The following is a 14,377-nucleotide window of genomic DNA, read 5'->3' on the forward strand; positions in this document are numbered from 1 at the left end:
ATAAAAGTAACATGCAACAATTTAAACTATTTTACTGAGTTGTAGTTCATATAAAGAAATCAATAAATTGAAATAAACTCATTAGAGCCTAATCTATAGATTTCACATGCCTGGGCACGGGTGCAGCCATGGGTGGGCCTGGGAGGGCATAGGCCCAGCCAATCAGAATGTTTTTCCCCACAAAAGGGATTTATTACAGACAGAAATTCTCCTCAGTTTTATCAGCTGCCCGGCTGGCCTCAGATGATACTGCAGGTGAAGAAGTCGGATGTGGAGGTCCTGGGCTGGCATGATTACACACGGTCTGCGGATGTAAGGCTGGATGGACATACTGCCAAATTCTCCAAATGACGTTGGAGGCAGCTTATGGTCGAGAAATCAACGTTCAATTCTCTGGCAACAGCTCTGGTGGACAGTCCTGCAGTCAGCATGCCAATTGCACGCTCCCTCAAAACTTGAGACATCTGTGGCATTGTGTTGTATGACAAAACTGCACATTTTAGTGTGGCCTTTTATTGTCCCCAGGACAAGGTGCACCTGTGTAAAGATAATGCTGTTTATTCAGCTTCTTGATATGCCACACCTGATGGATGAATTATCTTCGCAAAGGAGAAATGCTCACTAACGGGGACGTAAAGAAATTTGTGCAATTATTTTTGAGAAATACGATTTTTTGTGCATATGGATCGTTTCTGGGATCTTTTATTTCAGCTCATGAAACCAACACTTTACATTAACATTTTTGTTCAGTATATTTTGTGGGAGCTTATATTTGTCCTATTTCACACATATGCACATATTGGAAATGTGTTTTTTTGCATATGCCAATTCTCCCTGAGACATCCTAAGAGAGTGAGGTCATGGCCATGGTCTGCCATTATCAGCCACGATCTTAGATCTTAAGCTTAAGTGCCTTAAAGACACATCAACAGGTTTTTCTCCTTGTCGTCTCTGGGATTCCAACCAGCGACGTTACGGTTATCGGCCCAACGCTCTAACCAATAGGCCATGCTATTATACAAATATATAAACGCAACATGTAAAGTGTTTATGTTTCATGTTTCAGGAGCTGAAATAAAAATCCCAGAAATGTTCCATATGCACAAAAAATGTATTTCTCTCAAATGTTGTGTACAATTTGTTTTTAAATCTCTGTTAGTGAGTATTTCCCCTTTGCCAAGATAATTCATCCACCTGACAGGTGTGGCATATCAAGAAGCTGATTAAACGGCATGATCATTACACAGGTGCACCTTGTACTGAGGACAATAAAAGGCCAATCTAAAGTGTGCAGTTTTGTCACACAACACAATGCCACAGATGTCTCAAGTTGAGGGAGCGTGCAATTGGCATGCTGACTGCAGGAATGTCAAACAGAGCTGATTCCACAGAATTGAATGTTAATTTCTCTTGAATGTTGATTTCTCTACCATAAGCCGCCTCCATTTTAGAGATTTTGGCAGTACGTCTAACCGTCCTCACAGCCGCAAAACACGTGGAACCAAGCCAGCCCAGGACCTCCACATTCGGCATCTTCACCAACGGGATCATCTGAGGGTGGGGGGGTATCTCTGTCTGGTTCTGGCTCCCCAGTGGGTGGGCCTATGCCTTCCCAGGCCCACCCATGGCTGCACCCATTGCCCAGTCATGTGAAATCCATAGATTAGGAACTAAGGAATTTATTTCAATTGACTGATGTTTTTCTATGAACTGTAACTCCGTAAAACCTTAGAAATTGTTGCATGTTGCATTTATACCCCTGGCACGCACATGTCCTCCTTAACAAGGACGAGAGGAACAACTCCTTTATATCAGGCACATGTACTCCTTAACAACAAGGACGAGGGGAACAATTCCTTTATATCAGGCACATGTACTCCTTAACAACAAGGACAAGAAGAACAACTCCTTTATATCAGGCACATGTACTCCTAAACAACAAGGACAAGAAGAACAACTCCTTTATATCAGGCACAGGTACTCCTAAACAACAAGGACGAGAGGAACAACTCCTTTATATCAGGCACATGTACTCCTAACCAACAAGGACAAGAGAAACAACTCCTTTATATCAGGCACATGTACTCCTTAACAACAAGGATAAGAGGAACAACTCATTGAATGCTATTCATAAAACTCCAGGCTAGATTTACCAAGTGCTCCCTCCTAGAAGCACATTTGTCAAAACCCTTAATCAACACCTACTATTTATTGTCATAGGCTTGGTTTAAATCCTATGTATAAATATTTACTCAAACACATTGCTGTGAATTTATACATTTCCAAATACCAGGTGGTACGGTTACCATTCCAAAAAAGGTTTATTACGTACAGTTGAATTCGGAGGTTTACATACACCTTAGCCAAATACATTTAAACTCAGTTTTTCACAATTCCTGACATTTAATCCAATAAAAAATTCCCTGTCTTAGGTCAGTTAGGATCACCACTTTATTTGAAGAATGTGAAATGTCAGAATATTAGTAGAGAGAATGATTTATTTCAGTTTTTATTTCTTTCATCACATTCCCAGTGGGTCAGAAGTTTACATACACTCAGTATTTGGTAGCATTGCCTTTAAATTATTTAACTTGGGTCAAACGTTTTGGTAGCCTTCCACCAGCTTCCCACAATAAATTGGGTACATTTTTGCCCATTCCTTCTGACAGAGCTGGTATAACTGAGTCAGGTTTGTAGGCCTCCTTGCTCTCACACGCTTTTTCAGTTCTGCCCACAAATTTTCTATAGGATTGAGGTCAGGGCTTTGTGATGGTCACTCCAATACCTTGACTTTGTTGTCCTTAAGCCATTTTGCCACAACTTTGGAAGTGTGCTTGGGGTCATTGTCCATTTGGAAGACCCATTTGCGACCAAGCTTTAACTTCCTGACTGATGTCTTGAGATGTTGCTTCAATGTATCCACATGATTTTCCATCCACATGATTTTCCTGCATCATGATGCCATCTATTTTGTGAAGCACCCCCACCAGATGATGCTGCCACTCCCGTGCTTCATGGTTGGGATGGTGTTCGTCAGCTTGCAAGCGTCCCCCTCTTTCCTCCAAACATAATGTCATTATCGCCAAACAGTTCTATTTTTGTTTCATCAGACCAGAGGACATTTCTCCAAAAAGTACAATATTTGTCCCCATGTGCAGTTGCAAACCGTAGTCTGGCTTTATTTTTATTTATTTTTTCTGAGGTCTTGGCTGATTTCTTTTGATTTTCCCATGATGTCAAGCAAAGAGGCACTGAGTTTGAAGGTAGGCCTTGAAATACATCCACAGGTACACCTCCAATTGACTCAAATGATGTCAATTAGCCTATCAGGAGCTTCTAAAGCCATGACATCGTTTCTGGAATTTTCCAAGCTGTTTAAAGGCACAGTCAACTTAGTGTATGTAAACTTCTGACCCACTGGAATTGTGATACAGTGAATTCTACGTGAAATAACCTGTCTGTAAACAATTGTTGGAAAAATTACTTGTGTCATGCACAAAGTAGATGTCCTAACCGATTTGCCAAAACTATAGTTTGTTAACAAGACATTTGTGGAGTGGTTGAAAAACTAGTTTTAAAATGTCTCCAACCTAAGTGTATGTAAACTTCCGACTTCAACTGTATACTCCCAATATCTTAAGTCAAATATAATTGTAATTGCGAATACGTAAGTATGGATAATTGAGATTTATATAGGAGCTAATCCTCGCTTCCCAGTGGGAAAGTGTAGTTTAGAGCACACAAAGAAACTCCTATAACTTTTACTTATGAGTCAGCCTAGCAGTGAAAAATTACATTGGAAACCTGCAGTTAAGCCTGTCCGTCTTATGTCCCATGCCTATGTGAATAACACGGTAAAAGGAAAATAGCATGTCGATTTTGGCTAGCAGGGTGTGTATTCATTATATACTATCGGCAGTTGTTTGATGACACGGTGAATGACATTACATCATGCTGAAATGGCACGCTACACCATTACACATGCGCTCCTGTAGAGTGCAGACATTACACTTCCTGTTTGAGCGGTTGAGACAGATGCTGCCAGTAGAATAGTTAATGCAGTCATTGTGTGCATTGACTAGAACAAGCTGTTCTACCTGACAGAGTGTAGCCACGTACACAGCACTTTGGAGAGCTAAATTGGTTAGCTATGTTATACATGGAATAGCCTGGTCCCAGATCTGTTTGTGCTGTCTTAGCAACTCCTGTGAATGGTCAGCACAAACAGATCGGAGACCAGGCTAGACACAGAGGGATAAAGCATTAGAATGTCTAACTGACTGAGTGTAGGATGATTCTGGTGGACCAGCTTTGGGCAAACATTGTCACAAACAACGCTATGACATGGTAAGTGGGATCACTTCCTCTCATCACGGGTTGGGTTTAATAGCCTTCAACTATCAATAATTCACCACCAGGTAACTCATCCCAGATAGAGTTCAGGGTATTGTAAAGTGAAGCTACCCAGGAGACAACAGAAGGGAGTGCGTGAATGAGCTGTTCTGTTCATTGGTATCAGGACCGGGACAAGCTGGCCTTTCATATTATGGTATATCAACTGACCAAATGCCCAGCTAGTGTGTGTCATGTCTGGTCGTCAGTTAAGCAGGTATTGTTATTATGTATCCCCTATCATAACTCTACTACCTTAGTTTGTTTTCAGGTATTATATTCAATTTGAAGTTGTACACGGAAGAAAAAGATAAACGCAACATGCAACAATTTCTAAGATTTTACAGAGTTACAGTTCATATAAGGAAATCAGTAAATTGAAATAAATTAATTGAAATAATAAATTAAACTATGGATTTGACATGACTGGGAATACAGATATGCATCTGTTGGTCACAGATAAGCCTACCTTAATTGTACATTTGAATTAAAAACGTATTCACCTGAGGCGGTCTTTCCTGTTTTGAGTGTACTATTTTGCAGTGTACTGTATTTGCATAGCAATGAGTAGCACAATGTGGTTGCAGTCCCCCTCAGTAATGTCTTGGATTATTGCACGTTGGCCGTGTCAAATAAATAATATGACTAAAATTAGAAAAGGGGAAGAAAATGTGTGCGCTTGGTTCAGCTGTCTAAACACATGTATGGTATGATTAGAAGCAGGGGCGCAACTTTGGTTTTAGAAGTGGGCGATACATAATTTATATATATATATTTTTTTTGCCAGATGGATAAACTCTCCAAACAGCGTACCCGACCGCTCGGAGGCGTCCGCATGGTCCTAAAAACACACCATTGCCTCGTTTAGGATCACATTCCAATGCTAAAGCTGGGGGGGGGGACAAAAATGCAATTTCAGAATGTGGGAGGACACCCGTCCCCAGTGAAAGTTGCGCCCCTGATTAGAAATTACAATTTTAGAGGCAAAGGCCCTTACTCTTCGTTGATGGCACATCGTCGCTGGGTGAGGGCTCCGTGTCTCGTCAGCGTGTCGCTGAGCTCCATGTAGAGCTGGTCTGCCATGCTGGTGGGGATGCCGTCCCAGATCAGGATGATCACCACGATGCACGCCGCCTCGCACTTGTGGCGCTCCCGCTCACGCACCAGCACCAGGAGCTTCTCGTCCACGCTGCCGCGCCGGATCACCTGGAACACACCAATGTCTTGATTTATTTATTTGATTGTAAATCTCATAGAGATTAAGTGCCTTTTTCCCAGAGGCATCTGGTCTGAGATCACAGCGAGATAGTACAGTAAAGTTTCCCTTCAAATTACAATATGGTGCGTTTTCACAATTGACAATTTTGTTCTAAATACCAATCCTCGATTCTAATTTCGGCTATCCCAGTTGGGTGGCAGGTAGCCTAGCGTTTAGAGTGTTGGGCCAGTAACCGAAAGGTCGCTGGTTCGAATATCCTAGCCGACAACGTGAACAATCTGTCGATGTGCCCTTGATGAAGGAAAGGAACATCTTAATAAGATGCTACCACCACCCATGACTTCAACTCTATTCTTAAACCAATACTGTCTGATCAGTGTTCACCAAAGTATGGAGGTACATATTACAGCAGCCCCAATTCAGAGTGAATCCTCCATATATTTAGATTTTATAACCCTAATTTGCTCCAGAGGCGCTGTACTACTATGGCTGACCCTGTAAAACAACACATTTCCCTGCACCTATCCGGTGTGTGATAATAATAAAAAAATGAATTTCTGAGATATTGTCATACTTCATTCACACTTACCCATTTAGCAATGGGGCATCCCTGTGTACTCTTTCCTTCTTTGCCTGTGTACACCACTTTTTCAATCCTGATGGCACTGCCAGTTAGCCCAGACCTTCAAAAGCAAGAATGATAGTTAGAGTAGATGCATGTGATATAGTAACAGAAGTGTACAGCAAAAAATGAGAATATGAACAGCGTTTGTTAAGTGCGGGTGTAAATATGGGGTTCAGAAGTGTACAACGTTACAGAGCGTTCTGATTGTATCGTTACAGAGCGTTCTGATTGTAACGTCTCCACATTAAATGTGATATATATGATATATGCAATGATATATATATATATATACATACATACATACATACATACATACATACATACATACATACATACATACATACATACATACATACATACATACATACACTTGATGACTGACAGGGGACTCTGTGTTGAAACCACAGTTCCTCCATCTTGGCACTCTCCCACCATTGTAAATAATATTTTGGAAGCTTTAGAAATGCATTTATTCATGTCTACATTTTGTTTTTGCCACGTTTATTCTATTACAGACACCTTAATGCATACTATTAAATTATATGATGTCACCTAAACATACAAATAAAAAAATAACATTTTCCTTAAATTATTATTTTTAGAGATCACTAATGTTACTGTCCCCACTACAACAACAAAATACATGTAATTTTGTCCTTAAAACACTGTAGAATTCCATTCATTCCGAACACGGCCTGCTCCTAATGGGGAGTACCAATATGGCATCAAAGCCTCTCAATAGCATCAGCAATCCAGGGCTTATATACATCACTGGATATATGCCATTTAGCAGACACTGTTGTCCAAAGCAGCATACATTCATGCATGCATACATTTTACCTACGGGTGGTCTCAGGAATCGAACCCATTATCCTGGCGTTGCAAGAGCCATGTTCTACCAACTGAGCTACAGAGGACCACAGTCACACAGCTACAGAGGATCACAAATGTAAAAGGAATGGAACAAATACAGACTTGATGCACGTATTCCCAGGTTAAATACTAATGGAATGTCTACGCGTCATATCCATGTCATGATTTATATGCCACCATGTTGAATTCTGGTGAGTGGTAAAATCAGGAACCTGTCACTCTAAGTATGGAGGTCATGTGACCAGAAAGTGATCCCAAAATTGCTCTGGTGTGAGAAATCTTGAGTTGAAATGTTTGTTTGAAACCATGAAAAGTTCAGTAATTGTGCACAGAAATACCTGTTCCTATGGTTTATTTGCGTGTGAGAAAGCAACGGTTTAAATGTTTGTTTGAAACATTGAAAAGTTATACATTCAGTAATTGTGCATAGAAAAACCTGTTCCTTTGTATTATGTGGGATGACGCGGGATAAAACAACCCACCTTGTCTCCATGATGTCACGGATGGCCTTGATATTCGGAGCGGAGCCCAGGTGAGTGTAATACGGCCCTTCGTCCTTCTCACTGATTGACTCTGTGTCAAAACAAAGAAAGAGACAACCCCCATACCCAAATTAGACATCAACCAGCAAATAATCTGTGTGTAAAGACAGACATGAAATGTGACTCACCCATGCAGTGGCAGGAAGGGATATCATACTGGGTCTTGATAGGAGTATCCATTAGGTTTTTAATGGGAGTATCCAAGAGTTTCATGGGGGAATTCATAAAACTCTGGAGCAGGGGTTCCTGCTTGGGGGTGAAGTCTAGGTGGGGTCTTTTCAGCCCATTGGAGCCAGGGCGCCCCATCCCCATGTCCTCCATCCCACCCGACCCACCGTCCAGGTCCGCGTGAGTCGAGAGCACCGTCACAGCGCCAGACTGCTCCACCTTGACCTTGTTGGGTGACCTGATGACGAGGGACTTCCTGTCGAAGACTGGCGAAAGCTGATACTGTCTGAGAGTCTGCTCCATGGTGGCTAGGATGCTCCGCTGGGAGCTGCTCTGGCTCTGCTCCCTGCAGCACGATGTCTGGGGCTGTGGATTGTACTCCTGCTTGACCTGGATGCCCCCCGCTACCATACCCATCTCTCGGCCCTGCTGTTGATGCTGCATCAAGGGCGGCGGTCCAGGCCCTTGGTGGTGAGGGTGTTCGAACCGCGGCCCATTCACCATCTTGATGGGCCGGACGCCGCGCTTGAAGTCTGCAGGGGTCTGTGGATGAGGGGGACCCAGAGACCCCCGCTCAGACTGCCTCTGTAGAAGATGCATCCGCAGGGCCGCGTGCCTCTGGAAGTCCCCCTGGGGTCCCCCGTGTCCCAGGGGTGGAGGCCCCCCCCTCTGGAACTGGGCACAAGACTCCTGCTGATTCTGCTCCATTTTAGGATACATCTGCTGTTGCTGTGCAGACACCTGCTGGTTTAAAGCACCGTGTGGTAAGTGAGGTAGCGGTTGTGGGGGGGTCTGGGTAAGGGGGAAGTCCATGTGGTTGGGGTGTGGTTGTCGGAGGTGGGGCGGTGGCTGCTGCTGGTGGGAGTATTGCTTGGGTCCAGGGCTTGGAGTGTACTGCCTCTGCTGTTGTTGTTGGTGCTGCTGTTGTTGTTGCTGCTTCATCTCTAGCTCCATCTCCATCTCCATGGTATTACTGCTGCTGTGTCTCCATGACGCCTGCTGGGACTGCTGTGCGTCGTTGGGCTGAGAGGGGTCTACAGGATTGTACCCAGGGTTGTTTCTCATCATAGACTGTATCTGCTGCTGGTGCCCAGGCTGGGGTTGACCACCCTGACCTCTGTAGCCTCCACCAGGGGATTTCAGCTTTTTCTCTAGCCTGATGTAGTCCTCCAGCTTGAGTTTGTTCAGCTGTTGACCGTCCATCGTGCCCTGGTTGGGGTCCTGCGACTGGGGTGCGTTGACCGACTGCTGTCCATCGTACTGAGACGGATGGGACAGCGGGCGCTGCTGCTGCTGTTGATGTTGTGGATGTTGTGGCGGCTGCAAAAAGCTAGGTGATAGTATTTCCTCTAGATCTGGGTCACCTTCGCATAAGTGCTCTGGCTGCATGGGGGCTCGAAAACAATTCTCCCCTTGCTGCTGCTGTTGAGGAGGAGGAAGATTACACTGCTGCTGGTGCATGTGTTGTGTATGTGGCTGCTGTTGAGGAGGAAGATTACACTGTTGTTGGTGCATGTGAGAAGGGCCTTTAGAGTCGGCCTGCTGCTGCCACTCTGGGGCAGGGTTGTGTTGGGCAGGAGGCGCTTGGTGAGGTGACTGGGCCGGCCGCGGTTGCTGTTGCTGGTAGGCCCCTCCGGTGGGTCCTACGTCGAAGCTTTGTCCCCCCGTCTGGAACCTCCGTGCTGAGTCGGGCTCCAGCATCTGGCCCCGGGAGTTTAGATCTATCCAGCCCATCTGGGAATTAGGGCAACCGGGATCCGCTCCTCCTCTCTGCTGCTGCTGGGTCGTGTCTTTCATCATCCCGTTTTGATGGGAGCGTTGGGGTCCAGGCTCGCTGCCACCGGGCAGGGAAGCTGGGCCCATGGGGCCCTGGGGGCCCGTAGAGTCAGCTCCACAGGGGTTCCCGGTCTGCTGTTGCTGCTGCTGCATCCCATACTGTTGCTGCCGGCGCCTCCCCTCACTCTGCCCCATGCCTGGGCTGGGGAAAGGGCCGGGGCTGAACACAATGTCCTCTTCTGTCTGCAGCGGAGTGCTCTGCTCTAGAGGGGTCAGGAAAGAGTTCTGATGGTTAAACTCCTGGTTAGGTTTCCTGTAAATGCCCTCTGTGTTGTTCTGATGTTGCGAGCCGTCAGCGGGCTGCTGTTGCTCTCCTCTGTAACTGTTAGAATACCCATTCACCATATACGGGGCAGCTGAGTTGTTATATCCATTGCTGCCTTGTCCTTTAGGGGCTGCTACCCCAGTTTGCTGCTGTTTCTCAGAGGCAGGCATCTGGGCTGAAATGGGAGGGAACCCTGAGGTAAGAGAGGTAGGTGACTGCGTCGTGGCTTGTTTGGGCAGTTCAGGGAGTTCGTTGGTGAGTGAGCTAATGTCGTCGACCAACCCCACCTCCGGTTGAAACTCCTGCGCGCCCGTCTGTGCTGCGATGGACACTTGTTCTGGGTAATACTGAGACAGAGTTTTCTCTAGAAGGTCACCAGGTGTGCCTTCAATGGAATTGGGGCTCACTGTAGCACCGTTAGCTATTTGCTTGTTCCTCGATAGTGAGAAAATATCCCCTCCATTTGAGAAAGTATTACAGTTTCTCTTATCCAGTCTTGTCCCATCGCAGTCAAACTCCCCAGGCTTTGTCAACTCTGGGAAATCGTCCATGATGTCCCCACTATCCTTTTTGTCCCACATCTCCTCTCCATCCCCTCCATTAATCTCCAAATCCGATCTGAGCTTCTTGGCCTGGTGAAGGCCCAGAAAGGACTGGTCACAGAGCGCATGCTTCAGATCCCCGCCATTGATCATGTTATAAGAGCCTTGGTTGAACAGTCCCTGCACTCTGGCAGGACTGCTACAGTTCTCCCTGTGTCTCTTCATTGGGTTGACGACCCCTGCCACGGCCTTGTTGTAAAGGTTCCAGTTTCCGTCCCTGTTGATCTGCTGATGGGCTCCTTCCGGCGACTGGGTGCCATTTTGGAGCTTGGCGGTGATCAGGTTGTCTGGTTGAGTGGCAGCGCTGAGTTGTGCTACTATCAGACTTTCTTCCGTCTCCTGGCTGGCCTTTTCTGTTTCCATCTGGCCTGCTCTGAGTCCATCCACAGGGTTGGCCTCTGTGCGTCCTGCATGGGAGATGGAGAGAGAGGTATTACTAAGCATGAAATACAGAAACAACAGACAGTGATAAGGTATGATTACACATTTAAACAATAATGTGAATGGTGCACATAGCACTGATCTTGAATTAAGGTGGAAATTGGTATTATATGATGATAGACCATTTTTATACAACCACCCTATGATTCGTCAATTGTCATCACTAGTTTCCACTTTCCCATAACATCACATTTGTTTGAAACGAAAGGGAAAAAACACACATTCTCTCCTAAATTGAATGGAATTGGATTTATTTATAAACACTGAGGACAAAACACATGTGGGCGGCGACACTTTGCATGGGGGCGGAAGATAGCCTAGTGGTTAGAGCGTTGGGCCAGTAACTAAAAGGTTGCTGGATTGAATCCCTGAGCTGACAAGGTAACCATTTTTTGTTCTTTCCCTAAATAAAGCAGTTAACCCACTGTTCCTAGGCTGTCATTGTAAATAAGAATTTGTTCTTAACTGACTTGCCTAGTTAAATAAAGTGGCGGGAAACAGTAATTGAGTCTGAAATCATCGCCAGCCTGGGTTACAGAGTTGAGTCAAAGGAGTAATATGTTTACACTTGGCTCTGAGTGGATTTCAGTTATGCGATATGAAGGAAGAGTCACAGAATTAGATTATCCTCAACTGGGTGGCAAGCAGGGAGAGAAATAAGAGTGCTGGGGGAAGGTTATCCCAGGACAACGTGCCGGGTCAACATGGAGTGACACACACAGTGTGGGAACCAGCGCGGTTGAAACATTTTTACTTCTGGAAAAAGGAGGTCAGATTTTCTGTAATACTGTCCTGTGAGTTTCCGCCTTTATGAAATCAGAGATGGTGAAATACAATCAGCTCCATTTCCTTTAAAGTGCATTAAGTCAACCGAGCTAAATGTAAAAATACCACGAGGCCAGATGCATAATATTCCCAGTCTACATCCATCATGCTGTACCTGATGGGAGAAACGCCAGTGAAGTTGAGGAATATATCTTCTGAATGTGCTGCTCTTTTTAGACACAAATTAACCCAGTGGCACTCAGATTCTCACGAATCCATTGGCAGCCAGAGCAGTATGAATGCTTCTCTGAGACAGACTCTCTCAGGCAAAACATTATTGGGTAGACAAAACATGACCAAATTATGCACATTCACCCCCCTCTCCCAACCCCCACACCCTCAACCCCCCCACCCCCGACGCAACGAGGTATTAGAAACTGTCTCTGTCTCAATATAGAGAGACAGCTCCAGCAAGGAAGGGGTCTCGATAAAGAAAGAAAAGCCAGAGGCATCTTGCAGCATTCTTTGCGTGCGCAGCATATTCACAACACGGCACACAGCTCCGAACCTGAGCAGCTGTCTTTGGGGCTCAGCTTGGCGAGTGAGGCTTCACTCCACAGCTAGAAGCAGCCGAGCATGTTTACAGAAGAGCGGAGGGAGCGAGAGAGGAGACATACCAACGGTTCCTCTACTCCTCCACCATGCCTCTTTCTTCTCAGGCAGATGCTGCTTGTATCAAACAAAGGGGTGCATGTGTCTGATCACATGGCTAGACGCTGACCTCATTCCATTAACTGCTACATGCTGGGAGTTTATGCTATAGAATGCCTTGTAATACGTGCTGGAGGATAAGATGACACTACCCTTTTCTTGAAGGAGAGGATGGGGAATAGGTTTTGTTCCATTTTTTGCTGGGGACTGGTACCTTTTTTTATACAATTGGGAAGAAAAAATGTATATTTGTTAAAAGAGGATTGAATGGGATCTCAAGCATTTACACATTTGTAACGTATTGTACGAATTGGAATTCGTAACATATCATACAAAATGGATGACGTTGTGCACAATTTTCGGGGACCCGTTTTGGCTCATGAGCGCTAATTTAAAAACTACTGGCTGAAATTATACAAAACCTCTGTATCATCACTTTAAAGGTATATTAAATATATTTGTTACAGGTATAGTAAATATGTATATACACTGAATAAAAATATAAATGCAACATGTAAAGTGTTGGTCTATATTTCATGAGCTGAAATAAAAGATCCCAGAAATGTTCCATACGCACAAAAAGCTTATTTCACTAAAATGTTCTGCACAAATTTGATTACATCCCTGTTAGGAGAATTTCTCCTTTGCCAAGATAATCCATCCACCTAACAGGTGTGGCATATCACAAAGCTGATTAAACAGCATGATTATTACACTGGTGCACCTTGTGCTGGGTACAATAAAAAGCCCCTCTAAAATGTGCAGTTTTGTCCCACAACACAATGCCACATGAACAATTGGCATGCTGACTGCAGGAATGTCCATCAGAGCTGTTGCCAGAGAATTTAATGTTGATTTCTCCTACTATAAGCCATCGCCAACATCGTTTTCGAGAATTTGGCAGTACGTCCAACCGGTCTCACAACCTCAGACCATGTGTATGGCGTCGTGTGGGCAAGCAGTTTGCTGATGTCAACGTTGTGAACAGGCATGAGCTATGGACAACATACACAATCATGTTTTATCGATAGCAATTTGAATTCACGGAAATACCATAATGAGATCCTGAAGCCCATTTGTTTAAGGTATCTGTGACCAACAGATGCATATCTGTATTACCACTCATGTGAAATCAATATATTATTTATTTAACTAGGCAAGTCAGCTAAGAACAAATTCTTATTTTCAATGACGGCCTAGGAACAGTGGGTTAACTGCCTTGTTCAGGGGCAGAACAACAGATTTTTACCTTGTCAGCTCAGGGATTCAATCTAGCAACCTTTCTGCTACTAGACCAACACTAACCACTAGGCTACCTGCCTCCGCTAGATTAAGGCCTAATGAATTTATTTCAATTGACTGGTTTCCTCATATGATCTATAACTCAGTAAAATCTTTGAAATTGTTGCGCATTGGGCTTATGTTGTAGTTCAGTATATATTTATTACATCAATGCTGAGTTCCACATTTTTCAAACTGTTGAAACATGACTGAGGCTGCATCATGTAACAACGATATTCTCCTTCTGTAATGTTGATGTTTGAGACAGGCGGGGAAAGGAGGCTGGTAAAATTACAGATGGTAGATGGGAAAAGAGCTTGCTATGCGTCGGCTGTTTAGCACTGCTCACCTTCTGCCCCATTGTAATTTACAGGTAACTGCCAAAACAAAGGAAACACTTGAGTAAATGAGCCCCATTAAAGACAGTATGTTGGCGGTTCCTTTATTTTGGCAGTTACCTGTACAAGGGGTGGTTGAGGCCAACTAACTTATAGGAAACTTGGCTTTATCCCCTCCATATTGTCATGTCAGTAAGGCCATACTCTGGATAATATAACCCTGGTTCCACAGAGGTGTGAGTCCCTGGTAGCCAAGACAGACAGTCTACTCTGTCCTATACTGTAGTTAGGAACTTTATCATATGGGATTAGAGGTATA

General features: G+C 44.5%; 1 protein-coding gene across 1 annotated transcript in view; it reads right to left on the reverse strand.

The window, feature by feature from the left end:
• The window catches only part of LOC106610354 (methylcytosine dioxygenase TET2), a 52,354-nt gene that overhangs the window by 5,527 nt on the left and 32,450 nt on the right, over positions 1–14,377 (reverse strand). The window contains exons 2-5 of the mRNA XM_045722890.1: positions 7,780–10,929; positions 7,592–7,682; positions 6,201–6,294; positions 5,390–5,598 (exon numbers count right to left, since the gene is read on the reverse strand). Of these exons, the coding sequence (XP_045578846.1) occupies positions 5,390–5,598; positions 6,201–6,294; positions 7,592–7,682; positions 7,780–10,885 (3,500 nt within the window). The 5' untranslated portion in view covers positions 10,886–10,929. The remainder of the gene's footprint in view (positions 1–5,389; positions 5,599–6,200; positions 6,295–7,591; positions 7,683–7,779; positions 10,930–14,377) is intronic.

This window comes from Salmo salar, chromosome ssa08 (assembly GCF_905237065.1).
Source record: "Salmo salar chromosome ssa08, Ssal_v3.1, whole genome shotgun sequence".
In the NCBI taxonomy this organism is placed as follows: Eukaryota; Metazoa; Chordata; class Actinopteri; order Salmoniformes; family Salmonidae; genus Salmo; species Salmo salar.